Source organism: Ranitomeya imitator, chromosome 1 (genome assembly GCF_032444005.1).
Source record: "Ranitomeya imitator isolate aRanImi1 chromosome 1, aRanImi1.pri, whole genome shotgun sequence".
NCBI lineage: Eukaryota > Metazoa > Chordata > Amphibia > Anura > Dendrobatidae > Ranitomeya > Ranitomeya imitator.
The window spans coordinates 615044904-615059000 of record NC_091282.1 but is presented as its reverse complement, the minus strand read 5'-3'; the positions used below and the strand labels follow the sequence as shown (position 1 = coordinate 615059000).

The 14097-nt window shown below is 46.8% G+C and overlaps 1 protein-coding gene across 1 annotated transcript in view; it reads right to left on the bottom strand.

The window, feature by feature from the left end:
- Positions 1–1508: 1508 nt before the first annotated feature.
- The window catches only part of MAX (MYC associated factor X), a 66153-nt gene continuing 53564 nt past the window's right edge, over positions 1509–14097 (bottom strand). Inside the window, exon 4 of the mRNA XM_069726400.1 lies at positions 1509–4700. Within this exon, the coding sequence (XP_069582501.1) occupies positions 4513–4700 (188 nt within the window). The 3' untranslated portion in view covers positions 1509–4512. The remainder of the gene's footprint in view (positions 4701–14097) is intronic.

Sequence of the window (14097 nt, the reverse complement as noted above, 5' to 3'; positions counted from 1 at the left end):
TCTGTACTAATTATATATGTCTCGCATATAGTTGTAGCTTTGTATTGTATTTATATCTATTCTATTCTGACTTGTCACGCTGTGATTTTACTGTACTTGGCTGAAGAAAGGTTGGGCTTTCTAGGAGATGGGTGAGTAAAAATCGGATGTCACACGCATGGTCCGAGTGCCGTGCGATTATTTTCTCGCACACATTGACTTGTATTGGCAATTGCGATCATAAATTTGCATCAATTTCTTTTTCCCTTAAGAATAAAGACCTTCATTTAAAAACTGCATTTTGTGATTACTTGCGTAATCTTTGGCTAATATTTACATTTGTTTTGTGATCTGGAACATTTAAGTCAGGGGTGGGGAATCTTTTTTCTGCCAAGGGCCATTTGGATATTTATACTATCCTTCCACCCACAAAGTACATCCTGACTCTGGCATTGGTGTCAGGACGTAATCTTTCATTGCATGCCCTTCAGTGTTCAGTAGTGAACACTGCGTGTGTATGCTAACAGAGCAAGAAGAAATTAATGAGCTGGTAGTAATCAAAATACACGTGCCCCAGAATGCAAATCCCTGAGAATCTGCTCAGGGGCCTGATAAAAGGTCATCGAGGGCCGTAAATGGCCCTGGGGTTCCCACCCCGGATTTAAAGGGAACCTGTCACCTGAATTTGGCGGGACTGGTTTTGGGTCATATGGGCGGAGTTTTCGGGTGTTTGATTCACCCTTTCCTTACCCGCTGGCTGCATGCTGGCTGCAATATTGGATTGAAGTTCATTCTCTGTCCTCCATAGTACACGCCTGCGCAAAGCAATCTTGCCTTGTGCAGGCGTGTACTATGGAGGACAGAGAATGAACTTCAATCTAATATTGCAGCCAGCATGCAGCCAGCGGGTAAGGAAAGGGTGAATCAAACACCCGAAAACTCCGCCCATATGACCCAAAACCAGTCCCGCCAAATTCAGGTGACAGAGTCCCTTTAAGTTGACAAACATGGAAAAGAATAGGAGATCAGGAAGGGGGTAAACACTTTCACACAACTGTACATCTGTATGACACCCTATGTGTGAGTGTGCTGTCCAACAGGAGTAATCTGCTCCCTACTGTGGCCAGTGGCACAGCACCACACCCTACTTTAACTCCCAGTAGTTGCCAGTTATAGTTTTTATTGGTTCAGCTCCGTTTTTCTCCTCTGGTTCTGCCAATTTGATTCCCGTTTTTGACTACCTTTCAGCCTGACAATTCTGTCCCTGACCTCCTGGCATTGATTTGCCTTTATTGCCAGACGGTCCCACCGGGAAAACCTTGGACACAACCCACGAGTTCCTGTGTGAGACAAGATACCTGGAGGCCAGGGTAACTCCTTGGATCTGGTAGACGGAATGGCTAGTTTTAAGTATGTAATTGGAAGCCGTATTAAGAGCCACCAGTTTCTTATAATCTCATGTACTATTAATTTACGTAAAAAGTTTGTTGAACTGACCATGACAATTTTCAGAAAAAACAAGCAAAGGCTTTTAAGGATAAAATAAGATTTTATTTATAGTTTTATTGTAAAGGTGAATATTACTTTGAGATGGCCAATTGGACTTATATACAATATACCTAGTATTTCAAAGAGGATGGGGCGGAGGCGGGAAGAAAACATAAAAAGTATCTCATTTTACTGAGCACACAAATTTTTAAAAATGTAAAGAAATTAAAAAAATAATAGGAAAATGATAATTTACTATTCACCAACATTGAACCATAATAATATAAGCTATGTGACAGGCTTGGCCATCCTGAACCTCTCTGGCAAATGTGGTGTCAGTCGCAGAGAATATTTAAAAAAAATAAAAAAAAAATAATAATTTGTATAACCTGCAACAACCGAATGATTGACAACTAGACATATACATAACCTAATGATGCCTTGTATTGAAGGCTATCTAATTTATCTTCTGCATGCACACGTAAGGACACACGAACCAAGACGTCCTTCTCAGACGCTCAATGGAAAATAGCTGCCACCAATTTCATATAATGTGCTATATAATAGCGGAATTAAAGGGGTTGTTGATCTGCAAGGGAATAAAACTCAATGGAGGAAGGGGGGGGGATAAAATATTAAAAGAAGCATTACTTTCCTGCTCAATTGCTGGTAAATAAAGACTGGTGGAGAGCACCAACACAGCAATGCTGGATTTCATTGGTTAGTAATGGTAATTTTCTTATATTTTATTCCCCCAACACCCTCTTAGGGCTCATATTTTCTCGATCATGGACAACCCCTTTAAATAGTGAAAATTATTTGAAAGTCAGTAGAAGTTTATTGATTGAGTGCGAAAATCGCAGTGCACCTGATACCACAAGATATTAGATTTACCTATACATAAAACAATCATATTAAATATATATATATATTTTTTTTTAATTGAGATTACTAGACGGTACTACTACAGAAATGTGCTGGCAAATTAAAGTCATGCCCATTACCAATCCATAGGGAATGTCACCTTGCTAAGTGGCAAATTTAGCTTGGCTATAGGGTGCTGAATAACGAAGCATACCCCCTCACCCCTGCCGAATTATCTGGACGATGCAAGGATTTACATTCGCTATGGTACCTGGAGCTATTATTCTATGTTTTAGGTGATCCAGGACTACAGACTACATTATGGCAATTTTTTTTTTTTGCCAGAAAGGAAGGGTTCACTGACTCCATTAAATGGCGGTATTAAAAGACAAAAAACAATACAATTAAAAAAACAAAACTAGAAAAATGCTAAAAAAACAAAATAAAAAATTCTAAACAAAAAAAGGGGAAAAGCTGGAAAAAAAAATAGACTTGGCCAATTACTAACAGAACACTCCCTTAATGAATTCTAAAGATTGGAAAACAGGAGAAGGAAGATTATACTCCTAACTTATCAATTCAATGGCTACACAGCACCTCCGATCTCACACTATAGAATAAAGACTAATGGTGACTCGATCCCTGTGATCGAGCTGCTCCAATCATGACAAGACCTTAAGTGATGCTTGATACAATGATCAAAGTTCTATTCTCAAAGCAGAGCCCCTCTTCTAGAACAGGTAGGCAACTAGGACTTTTCACTGAGGAGGCACCAGGCATAATCCACATGGAAACATTACACAAGACGACTACCTGTCAAATAAAACACATTTAATTTTGGAAAATACATACAGAAACACGCACGCACAATTTGAAAGTTGGTCAAATCAAAAAGTTTTCTTCAATGCCAGTAGTAGTAAGATACCGTTGTGTTTTCTCAAGAAAGTCCTATCTGTAAATATGAGGGCATCTTCCTGAGCATCACCATAGCCCAAGCTCAGCAAGGAGATGCGTTCCTATCGCTGCACAATGGCAGCAATCTTGATCTTGTTGGATTAGGATTCACCTTATAGATCAGAGTGAGCAGAAGTAGTAAAGTGATCAAGAAGACCCAGATTGTTGTTTTCCTGTAGTCTCTGGTTGGGATTCTTCTTAATTATTTCCTGTCAACCCTGAAATTGAGAATCCCAACCAAAGACTAAGAAGACAACAATCTTGGTCTTCTTGGTAGATGAGGATTCACACTAATTCCCCTGCCCACACCGATCTGTACGGTGAATCTTCATCTGTCGTCTTGATTAATTGCTCTACCGAATCTGATCTGTAACCTGACTTCTCATCTGCCAAGAACACAAAGACTGCCGAGCCTCTGGTTGAAATTCTTACTTTCTATCACATCCTCTGCCCTCTCTATTCTGTAATCGAAATTCAAAATGCCAAACCAGAGAATATGAGAGGAAAACAATCTTGATCTTTTTGGTTGATGTAGATTCATATATTTAACATCCGAGAGTTGGCAGAGGAAATAATCGGTAATAAGAATCCCAACCAGAGACTATGAGAGAACACCATGAATGCCTTCTCAATTTGATTACAAAGCCGTAGGTGAAGATGTTTGATGGATGTGAAAACAAGTGCAAAAATATACATATATTTTTTTTTTAAGTTTGCAATTTATATAACGTAAAATAAAACAATTAGCAATTACAGAATTTGTGCCAAATTATTTTTGCTCAGAACGTCAAGTGCTTGGACTGTTATTTTTTATGTGGCACATTAACTGCTCCAAAACTGTAAAAAGAAAAGGTCTGTGTGTGTTGTTCTAATCTGCCTTGTTCACCTTGTGATACCTGTTGTACAGAAGTAAAAAATGTAGACAGGGGCTATGGGGTAACAGCTCAACAGTGAACTTTTGCCGAGTGCAGAATTGTTTTATCGCAAGCATGGATGGGTTAACGAGGTTTAAATAACATATAGGAAGGGGGAGATGTATAAGTGAAAAAAGATGGAGTCCAGTTGTTCAATGGGAATAGGAAAGAAAAAAAAAGTATTGGGGGAGTGGACAAACAATAAGATTAGGCAGAAGTCCTTACAGGAGCTGAACAGGGGCTATTAAGGGCTATGGAGGGTCTGAAGTTGATAAGCTTGGTACAGGATGCTGGTTTTATTGCTTGCGTTTGCTTAACTCGCTTCCATCCGAATCTTCTTTCTGCTTTGGGGTTCCTCGGGTTCGGACTCGGAGCTAGAGTCAGATCCTCCATCGAAGGCGGATATGGTGCTGCCATTGGGATTGGTGTAAAGGCTGCTGTCGGAGGAAGAGTAGTTTGACTGAAGCCGAGAATTAGATCTTGTTTTCTCCAGCGCACGGACTGTGGAAACAGACCAGATGCCAAGTTAGGAAATTTTGCTACAGAGCATCAATGAAAGCGTCAAGTGGATACCAGGTGGGAAAAAAGGAAATTACTAAGAATAATCAATTTTAGTTAAATTAGGTTTGACCCCTGTAGTAGTAACACATCAAGTACACTGGTATGAAGCAAGCTCAACAGCTGAGACTGCAACACTCCCGGCAGATGTCAGCTGTGTTACACAGGCACCAACCTACCGTAGCAGCAGCGGCAGGAGCGAGCATAGATCATGGAATTGCTGGTGTGCACTGGTAGGCAATATGGTGCCTGCAGGAAGCCCATCCACCTGCCATCTTAAACCTACAATTCTGACCAGTCACTTTATGAGGTCATAACTCTAGAACAATTCAACATATCTCAGTAATTCAGATATTTTTTATGACACATTGTACTTTATGAAAATATTGAAAACTTGACAAAAAATTTGAAAAAACGGAGCAATTTTTCAAACTTTTCAATTTTAAACCAGAGCGTTATACCACATAATAATATAAATAACATTCACTGTGTGTCTACATCTGCATCAACATTGAAATAATTTTTTCTCTTATTTAGTTAGAAGGTTAAAAGTTTATCAGCGATTTCTAATTTTTCTGACAAAATTTACAAAATCAATTTTTAGAGACCACCTCACATTTGAAGTGGACAGAATATACCCAAAAGTGCCACCATTCGTGCCACCATTCTAAAAACTGCACCATTGAAAGTGCTCAAGACCACATTTAAGAAGTTTACTAACCCTTTAGGTGCTTCATAGCAATTAACCCCTTCATGACCCAGCCTATTTTGACCTTAAAGACCTTGCCATTTTTTGCAATTCTGACCAGTGTCCCTTTATGAGGTAATAACTCGGGAACGCTTCAACGGATCCTAGCGATTCTGAGATTGTTTTCTCGTGACATATTGGGCTTCATGTTAGTGGTAAATTTAGGTCGATAATTTTTGCGTTTATGTGTGAAAAAATTGGAAATTTGGCGAAAATTTCGCAATTTTCAAATTTTGAATTTTTATTCTGATAAACCAGAGAGATATGTGACACAAAATAGTTAATAAATAACATTTCCCACATGTCTACTTTACATCAGAACAATTTTGGAAAAAAAAATATTTTTTTTCTAGGAAGTTATAAGGGTTAAAAGTTGATCAGCGATTTCTCATTTTTACAACAAAATTTACAAAACCATTTTTTTTAGGGACCACCTCACATTTGAAGTCAGTTTGAGGGGTCTATATGGCTGAATATACCCAAAAATGACACCATTCTAAAAACTGCACCCCTCAAGGTGCTCAAAACCACATTCAAGAAGTTTATTAACCCTTCAGGTGTTTCACAGCAGCAGAAGCAACATAGAAGGAAAAAATGAACATTTCACTTTTTAGTCACAAAAATGATCTTTTAGCAACATTTTTTTATTTTCCCAAGGGTAAAAGGAGAAACTGGACCACAAAACTTGTTGTCCAATTTGTCCTGAGTACGCTGATACCCCATATATGGGGGGGAACCACTGTTTGGGCGCATGGCAGGGCTCGGAAGGGAAGGAGCGCCATTTGACTTTTTGAATGACAAAATTAGCTCCAATCTTTAGTGGACACCATGTCGCGTCTGGAGAGCCTCTGTGTGCCTAAACATTGGAGCACCCCCACAAGTGACCCCATTTTGGAAACTAGACACCCCAAGGAACTTATCTAGATGCATAGTGAGCATTTTGTACCCCAGGTGCTTCACAAATTGATCCGTAAAAATGAAAAAGTACTTTTTTTCACAAAAATTTTCTTTTAGCCTCAATTTTTTTCATTTTCACATGGGCAACAGGATAAAGTGGATCCTAAAATGTGTTGAGCAATTTCTCCTGAGTATACTGATACCTCATATGTGGGGGTAAACCACTGTTTGGGCGCACGGCAGAGCTCAGAAGGGAAGGAGCACCATTTGACTTTTTGAATGAAAAATTAGCTCCAATCTTTAGTGGACACCATGTCGCGTTTGGAGAGCCTCTGTGTGCCTAAACATTGGAGCACCCCAAGTGACCCCATTTTGGAAACTAGACCCCCCAAGGAACTTATCTAGATGCATAGTGAGCATTTTGTACCCCCAGGTGCTTCACAAATTGATCCGTAAAAATGAAAAAGTACTTTTTTTTCACAAAAATTTTCTTTTAGCCTCAATTTTTTTCATTTTCACATGGGCAACAGGATAAAGTGGATACTAAAATGTGTTGAGCAATTTCTCCTGAGTACACTGATACCTCATATGTGGGGGTAAACCACTGTTTGGGCGCACAGCAGAGCTCAGAAGGGAAGGAGCGCCATTTGACTTTTTGACATACATAGTGTACATCAGGTTGGTGTGTGTGTGTTCTAGTGTACGTCAGGTTGATGTGTGTGGTGTATACTGCACCACACACACCAACCTGATGTACACCACACCACACACCAACCTGACATACACTACAACACACACACCAACCTGACGTAGGGTCAGGTTGGCGAGTGTGGAGTAGTGTACATCAGGTTGGTGTGTAGTGTACGTCAGGTTGGTGTGTGTGTGTGTTGGATACTACACCACACACACCAACCTGACGTACACTACACCACGCACTAACCTGACATACATTAGAACACACACACCAACCTGACGTAGGGTTAGGTTGGCGAGTGTGGAGTAGTGTACATCAGGTTGGTGTGTAGTGTACGTCGTGTACATCAGGATGTGGTGTAGTGTACGTCAGGTTGGTGTGTGTGGTGTAGTATACACCACACACACACCAACCTGACGTACACCACACCACACACCAACCGGACATACACTACAACACACACATACACCAACTTGACGTAGGGTCAGGTTGGCGAGTGTGGAGTAGTGTACATCAGGTTGGTGGGTAGTGTACATGTGGTGTAGAGTATGTCTGGTTGGTGTGTGTGTGGTGTATATTACACCACACACACACCAACCTGACGTACACCACACCACACACCAACCTGACATACATTATAACACACACACCAACCTGACGTAGGGTCAGGTTGGCGAGTGTGGAGTAGTGCACATCAGGTTGGTGGGTAGTGTACATGTGGTGTAGTGTACATCCGGTTGGTGTGTGTGTGGTGTATATTACACCACACACACCAACCTGACGTATACCACACCACACACCAACCTGACGTACACCACACCACACACCAACCTGACATACACTACACCACACATACCAACCTGACGTAGGGTCAGGCTGGTGTGTGTGGTGTAGTGTATGTCAGGTTGGTGTGTGGTGTAGTGTACGTCAGGTTGGTGTGTGTGGTGTATTGTGTATATCAGCCTGGTGTGGGTGAGTGCTGTAGTCGAATATCAGGATGTGGCTAGTCCACGGACGTGTGATGAATTCTGAAGCATTCATCCAAACAGTCCAGGTTTGTCGGGACACGTTTCACATTGGAAACGAGTTTCCCTTCTTATCCCCCTTTTATAACATACCCGGCACCTTTTTCTTTTTTGCCCCTCACCGGGAAAATGTTGCCCTGGTACCATACGGGAACCTTGAGTTCCAGCAGTGCTGGGGCCCGCTCCTTCCTCGTCTCCAAACATCAGGGCCTTTATCACCGCCTCCTGGAACTGAAGGAAGGTGTTGTTGGTCTGACCTGCACATCGTGATAGCACGTATGCGTTATACAATGCCATTTGTACGATGTGCACAGCCAGTTTTTTATACCACACCTTTGTCTTCCGCATGGCACTATAGGGCTGGAGGACTTGATCAGAAAGATCAACTCCCCCCATGTGTTTGTTGTACCCCAGCGCACAGTCCGGTTTGTGGACCTGTGCTGTGGTACCTCGAACGGTGGTGGCCGTGGTGCCGGGACCATGGATTGTTGTCAAGAAAAAGACGTCCCTTTTGTCTTTGAACTTGACCACAAGCATGTTGCCACTACATTGGGCCCGGCTCTCACCCTTTGGGAGAACCTGCTCAATTAGTGACAAAGGTAGACCCCTCTGGTTTCTGCGCACGGTACCGCAAGCAACGGTAGCTCTGGCAGAGAGGGATTGAAAGAGTGGGATGCTTGTATAAAAGTTATCAACGTACAGATGGTAACCTTTATCAAGCAGTGGGTGGACCAAATCCCACACTATTTTCCCACTCACCCCCAGAGCAGGTGGACATTCTGGGGGCTGGATCCTGGTGTCCTTTCCTTGTTAAACTCTAAAGCTGAGAGTGTACCCTGAGGTACTCTCGCAGATCTTATAGAGCTTAATCCCGTACCTCGCCCTCTTGCTGGGCAGGTACTGACGGAACTGAAGCCTCCCTTTGAAGTGGATGAGGGATTCATCCACACAAATTTCCCTTTGGGGAATGTACACTTCAGCAAACTTGTTGCTGAAGTGTTCGATGACCGGCCGAATTTTGAACAGTCTATCAAAATTCGGGTCATCGCAGGGAAGGATGTCCGTGTTGTCCCTAAAGTGGAGAAATTTATGAATCGCCTCAAAACGCTTGCGAATCATAACCATGCCATATATTGGAGTTTGATATAAAATATCAGTACTCCAGAATTGGCGAAGTTCTGGTTTCTTCACAATTCCCATGTGAAGGACCAGTCCCCAATATTTCAACATTTCTGCAGAGTCAACGGGACTCCAAGCAGAAAATGATGAAACTGGGTTTTGGGCAAAAAATTGCAGGGCATATAAGTTTGTTTGCTCCACCATGAGACTGACGATTGACTCCGAGAAATAGACTTTGAAAAAGTCTATTTCCCTGAGGTTGGCAGTCTCAAATTGGATTCCTGATTGGGGAATGAAATCAGGAATCCGTGGAGCAAAATTTTCAGGGACGGGGGTCCAGGTGGGGGTACTAGTGCTAGGTTGGGCGTGACTAGCACTAGGTTGGGGGTTACTCACACTTGGTTGTGGGTCTTCTCCCCCGGCCTCCGACTCTTCTTCCCTGGGCTGCGGACGATTTCTCGTCCTGCGACTTCGTGGTGGTGGCAAGTCCGTGTCACTGGAGGAGGAAGAGTGGGAGGAATAGAGAAAGGTAGGGTCCTCTCCCTCACTATCAGCTTCGGAGGCAATAAAAGAATATGCCTCCTCTGCCGAGTACAGCCTTTGTGACTGGGACGAGCGGGACATTGTGTGTGCGTGCGTGTAAAAAAACTAAGCTTTATTAGTGTGCGTGTGTGTATGTGTGAGTGTTTAGTGAAACTTTACTGCAGGAGGGGGCTTTCAGGCGTGGGGGGCTGAGGAGATGCAGGAGCCGGCAGCAGCAGTAAGGGGAGCGATCAGCAGGGCGCGGGAGCGATCACGCGGGAGCGATCAGCAGGGCGCGGGAGCGATCACGCGGGAGCGATCAGCAGGTCGCGGGAGCGATCACGCGGGAGCGATCAGCAGGGCGCGGGAGCGATCACGCGGGAGCGATCAGCAGGGCGCGGGAGCGATCACGCGGGAGCGGGAGCGATCAGCAGGTCGCGGGAGCGATCACGCGGGAGCGATCACGCGGGAGCGATCAGCAGGGCGCGGGAGCGATCAGCAGGTCGCGGGAGCGATCACGCGGGAGCGATCAGCAGGGCGCGGGAGCGATCAGCAGGGCGCGGGAGCGATCACGCGGGAGCGATCAGCAGGGCGCGGGAGCGATCACGCGGGAGCGATCAGCAGGTCGCGGGAGCGATCAGCAGGGCGCGGGAGCGATCACGCGGGAGCGATAAGTGGGGCGCGGGGGAGCTGTCAGGCGAAGGGGCCTGAGGAGACGCAGGAGCCGGCAGCAGCAGCGCGGGGGGGATGGGTGATCAGGGTGATCACTGGGGCGGGTGATCACCGGTGGGGGGCAGGAGGTGGCTGTCAGGTGCGGAGGAAATGTGGGGGCAGGGGAGATGTAGGAGCCTGCAGCAGGGAAGGGTGATCACTGGGCAGGGGGGTGATTTCCGGGGCGTGGGAGAGAGTGGCGGTCGGGAGGGGGGATCGGACGGCGGGGGGAGCGGGAGGCAGAGAGGGGGAGTACCGGAAGGCGGACAGGCGGCGATCAGCAGACCGGAAGGAGGACAGGCGACGATCAGCCGGGCACGGGGGAGCTGTCAGGCGAAGGGGCCTGAGGAGATGCAGGAGGCGGCAGCAGCAGTGGGGGGGTGATCAGGGGGGCAGGGGGTGATCAGAGTGATCACTGGGGCGGGTGATCACGGGGGGGGGGGGCAGAAGGTGGATGTCAGGAGCGGGGGGAAGGTGGGGGCAGGGGAGATGTAGGAGCCTGCAGCAAGGAAGAGTGATCACTGGGCAGGGGGCTGATTTCTGGGGTGTGGGAGGGAGTGGAGGGGTTAATGGATGGCAGGGGGGGGAAAATCGGACGGTTGGGGGAGCGGGAGGCAGAGGGGGGAGCACCAGAAGGCGGACAGGTGGCGATCAGTGGATGGGAAGGCGGACAGGCGGCGATCAGTGGGGCACGGGGGAGCAGTCAAGCGAAGGGGCCTAAGGTAATGCAGGAGCCAGCAGCAGCGGGGGGGGGGGGGGGGGGGGGTGATCAGGGGGTGATCAGAGTGATCACTGGGGTGGGTGATCACGGGGGGGGGGGGGGTCAGAAGGTGGCTGTCAGGAGCGGGAGGGGGGGGGGAGGAGGGGGCAGGGTAGATGTAGGAGCCTGGGTGATCACTGGGCAGGGGGCTGATTTCTGGGGCGTGGGAGGGAGTGCAGGGGTTAACGGATGGCGGGGGGGGGGGATCGGAGGGTGGGGGGAGAGGGAGGCAGAGGGGGGAGTACCGGAAGGCGGCAGCAGCGGCAATCAGGCAGCAGGGGGCGATCTGGCAGCGGCGGCGATCTGGCAGCGGGCGGCGGCGATCTGGCAGCGGCGATCTGGCAGTGGCGGCGGCGGGTGCGGCACGCAGGGACCTCACTCTCCAGCTTCCACGGACGGGATGAAGCTGGAGAGTGATGTCAGACATGTTTCACTCCGCCCCTCCACCGCTGATTGGAGTGAAAGCGTCACATGGACGCTTTCTCCAATCAGAGCTGGAGGGGGGTGAAACAGGGGGCACAGGAGCGATCGTGGCCACGGGGGGGCAAAGCCACCCCCCCTGGGGTCAACTAGAGGTCCTCACGTACCTGCGGGTCGAGTGACATTTCATTGACCCCGGGTCACCCGACCCGCAGGAACGCGATCAAACCATGACGCATACGCTGCGTCATGGGTCGGAATGGCACCGACTTTCATGACGCAGCGTACGCGTCAAAGGTCGGGAAGGGGTTAAAGGGAATCTGTCACCTAATTTTGGGCCTATAAACTGCGGCCACCGCCATTAGGGGCTTATCTACAGCATTCTGTAATGCTGTAGATAAGGCCCCGATGTATCCTGAAAGATGAGAGAGAGAGGTTAGATTATACTCATCCAGTGGCGGTCCGCTTGCGGTCCGGTAAGATGGGCGTCGCGGTCCGGTCCAGCGTCTCCCATCTTCATATGATGATGTTCTCTTCTCATCTTCCTGCCGCGGCTCTGGCGCAGGCGTATTTTGTCTGTACTGTTGAGGGCAGAGCCAAGTACTGCAGTGCGCCGGGAAAGGTCAAATTCCCTTTAACCCCTTTACGACCTTGGATGTATAGCTACGTCTAAAATCGTCTCCCTGCATTTGATGTGGCTTCGGCACTAAGTCTGCATCTTTCCCTGCACATAACCGCTTATCTGATCAGGTGACATGTGCCTCTAACAGCTGTGGGTGGATACTAGTGATGAGCGAATATACTCGTTACGCGAGATTTCCGGAGCATGCTCGGGGGTCCTCCGAGTATTTTTTAGTGCTCGGAGATTTAGTTTTCATTGCCGCAGCTGAATGATTTACATCTGATAGCCAGCATAAGTACATGTGGGGATTCTCTAGCAACCAGGCAACGCCCACATGTACTCAGCCTGGCTAGGAGCTGTAAATCATTCAGCTGAGGCAACGAAAACTAAATCTCCAAGCACTAACAAATACTCAGAGGACACCTGAGTGTGCTGAGGAAATCTCGAGTAAGAGTATATTCGCTCATCACTAGTGGATACGCAATCCACCAGCGGCAGTTAACATGTTAAATACTGCTGTGAAACTGACAGCGGCATTTAACTTGTGAAAACCGGAAGGGTGCCAGAAGACACATCCTTTGGTACCTTTGATTGTACAGCTCTGATAGGATATTATCACAGCGGGGGTTTGCAGAAGACCGCTGTGCTGTGGCCAGCGTTCATAGGAGATCATGACTTACGCTACACATGATAGCAGCTTCAAGTCTCCTAAGGGGACTATTAGATTTACCGTATATACTCGAGTATAAGCCGAGATTTTAAGCCCATTTTTTGGGGCTGAAAGTCCCCCCCTCGGCTTATACTCGAGTCATATACCCGGGGGTCGGCAGGTGAGGGAGAGCGGGGGCTGTGTAATTATACTTACCTGCTCCTGGCGCGGTCCCTGCAGTCCCTGGCTTCCCCGGCGCTGCAGATTCTTCCTGTACTGAGTGGTCACATGGCACCGCTCATTACAGAAATGAATAGGCGGCTCCGCCTCCATAGGGGTGGAGCCGCATATTCATTGCTGTAAATGATCGGTAACTGTGACCGCTCAATTACAGGAAGAAGCTGCAGCGCCGGGGAAGCAGGGACCGCACCAGGAGCAGGTAAGGGGAGCACAGCGCTGCGCGATATTTACCTGCTCCTCGCTCCGGTGCGGCTCCGTCTGCAGCGTCCTCTAGCAGTGACACTCAGGTTAGAGGGCGCTGTGACGTAGTCAGTGCGCGCCCTCTGCTGAGCGTCAATGCTGGAGACGGAGCCGCACGAGGAGCAGGTAAATATTGAAAGCGCTGGTGTCCTGAGCAAGAGAGGTGAGTATGTGATTTTTTTTTTTTTTATTGCAGCACCAGTAGCATTCTATATAGTACAGCTTTATATATGGAGCATCTATGGGGCCATAATCAACGGTGCAGAGCAATATACAGTGGGGCAAAAAAGTATTTAGTCAGTCAGCAATAGTGCAAGTTCCACCACTTAAAAAGATGAGAGGCGTCTGTAATTTACATCATAGGTAGACCTCAACTATGGGAGACAAAATGAGAAAAAAAAAATCCAGAAAATCACATTGTCTGTTTTTTTAACAATTTATTTGCATATTATGGTGGAAAATAAGTATTTGGTCAGAAACAAAATTTCATCTCAATACTTTGTCATATATCCTTTGTTGGCAATGACAGAGGTCAAACGTTTTCTGTAAGTCTTCACAAGGTTGCCACACACTGTTGTTGGTATGTTGGCCCATTCCTCCATGCAGATCTCCTCTAGAGCAGTGATGTTTTTGGCTTTTCGCTTGGCAGCACGGACTTTCAACTCCCTCCAAAGGTTTTCTATAGGGTTGAGA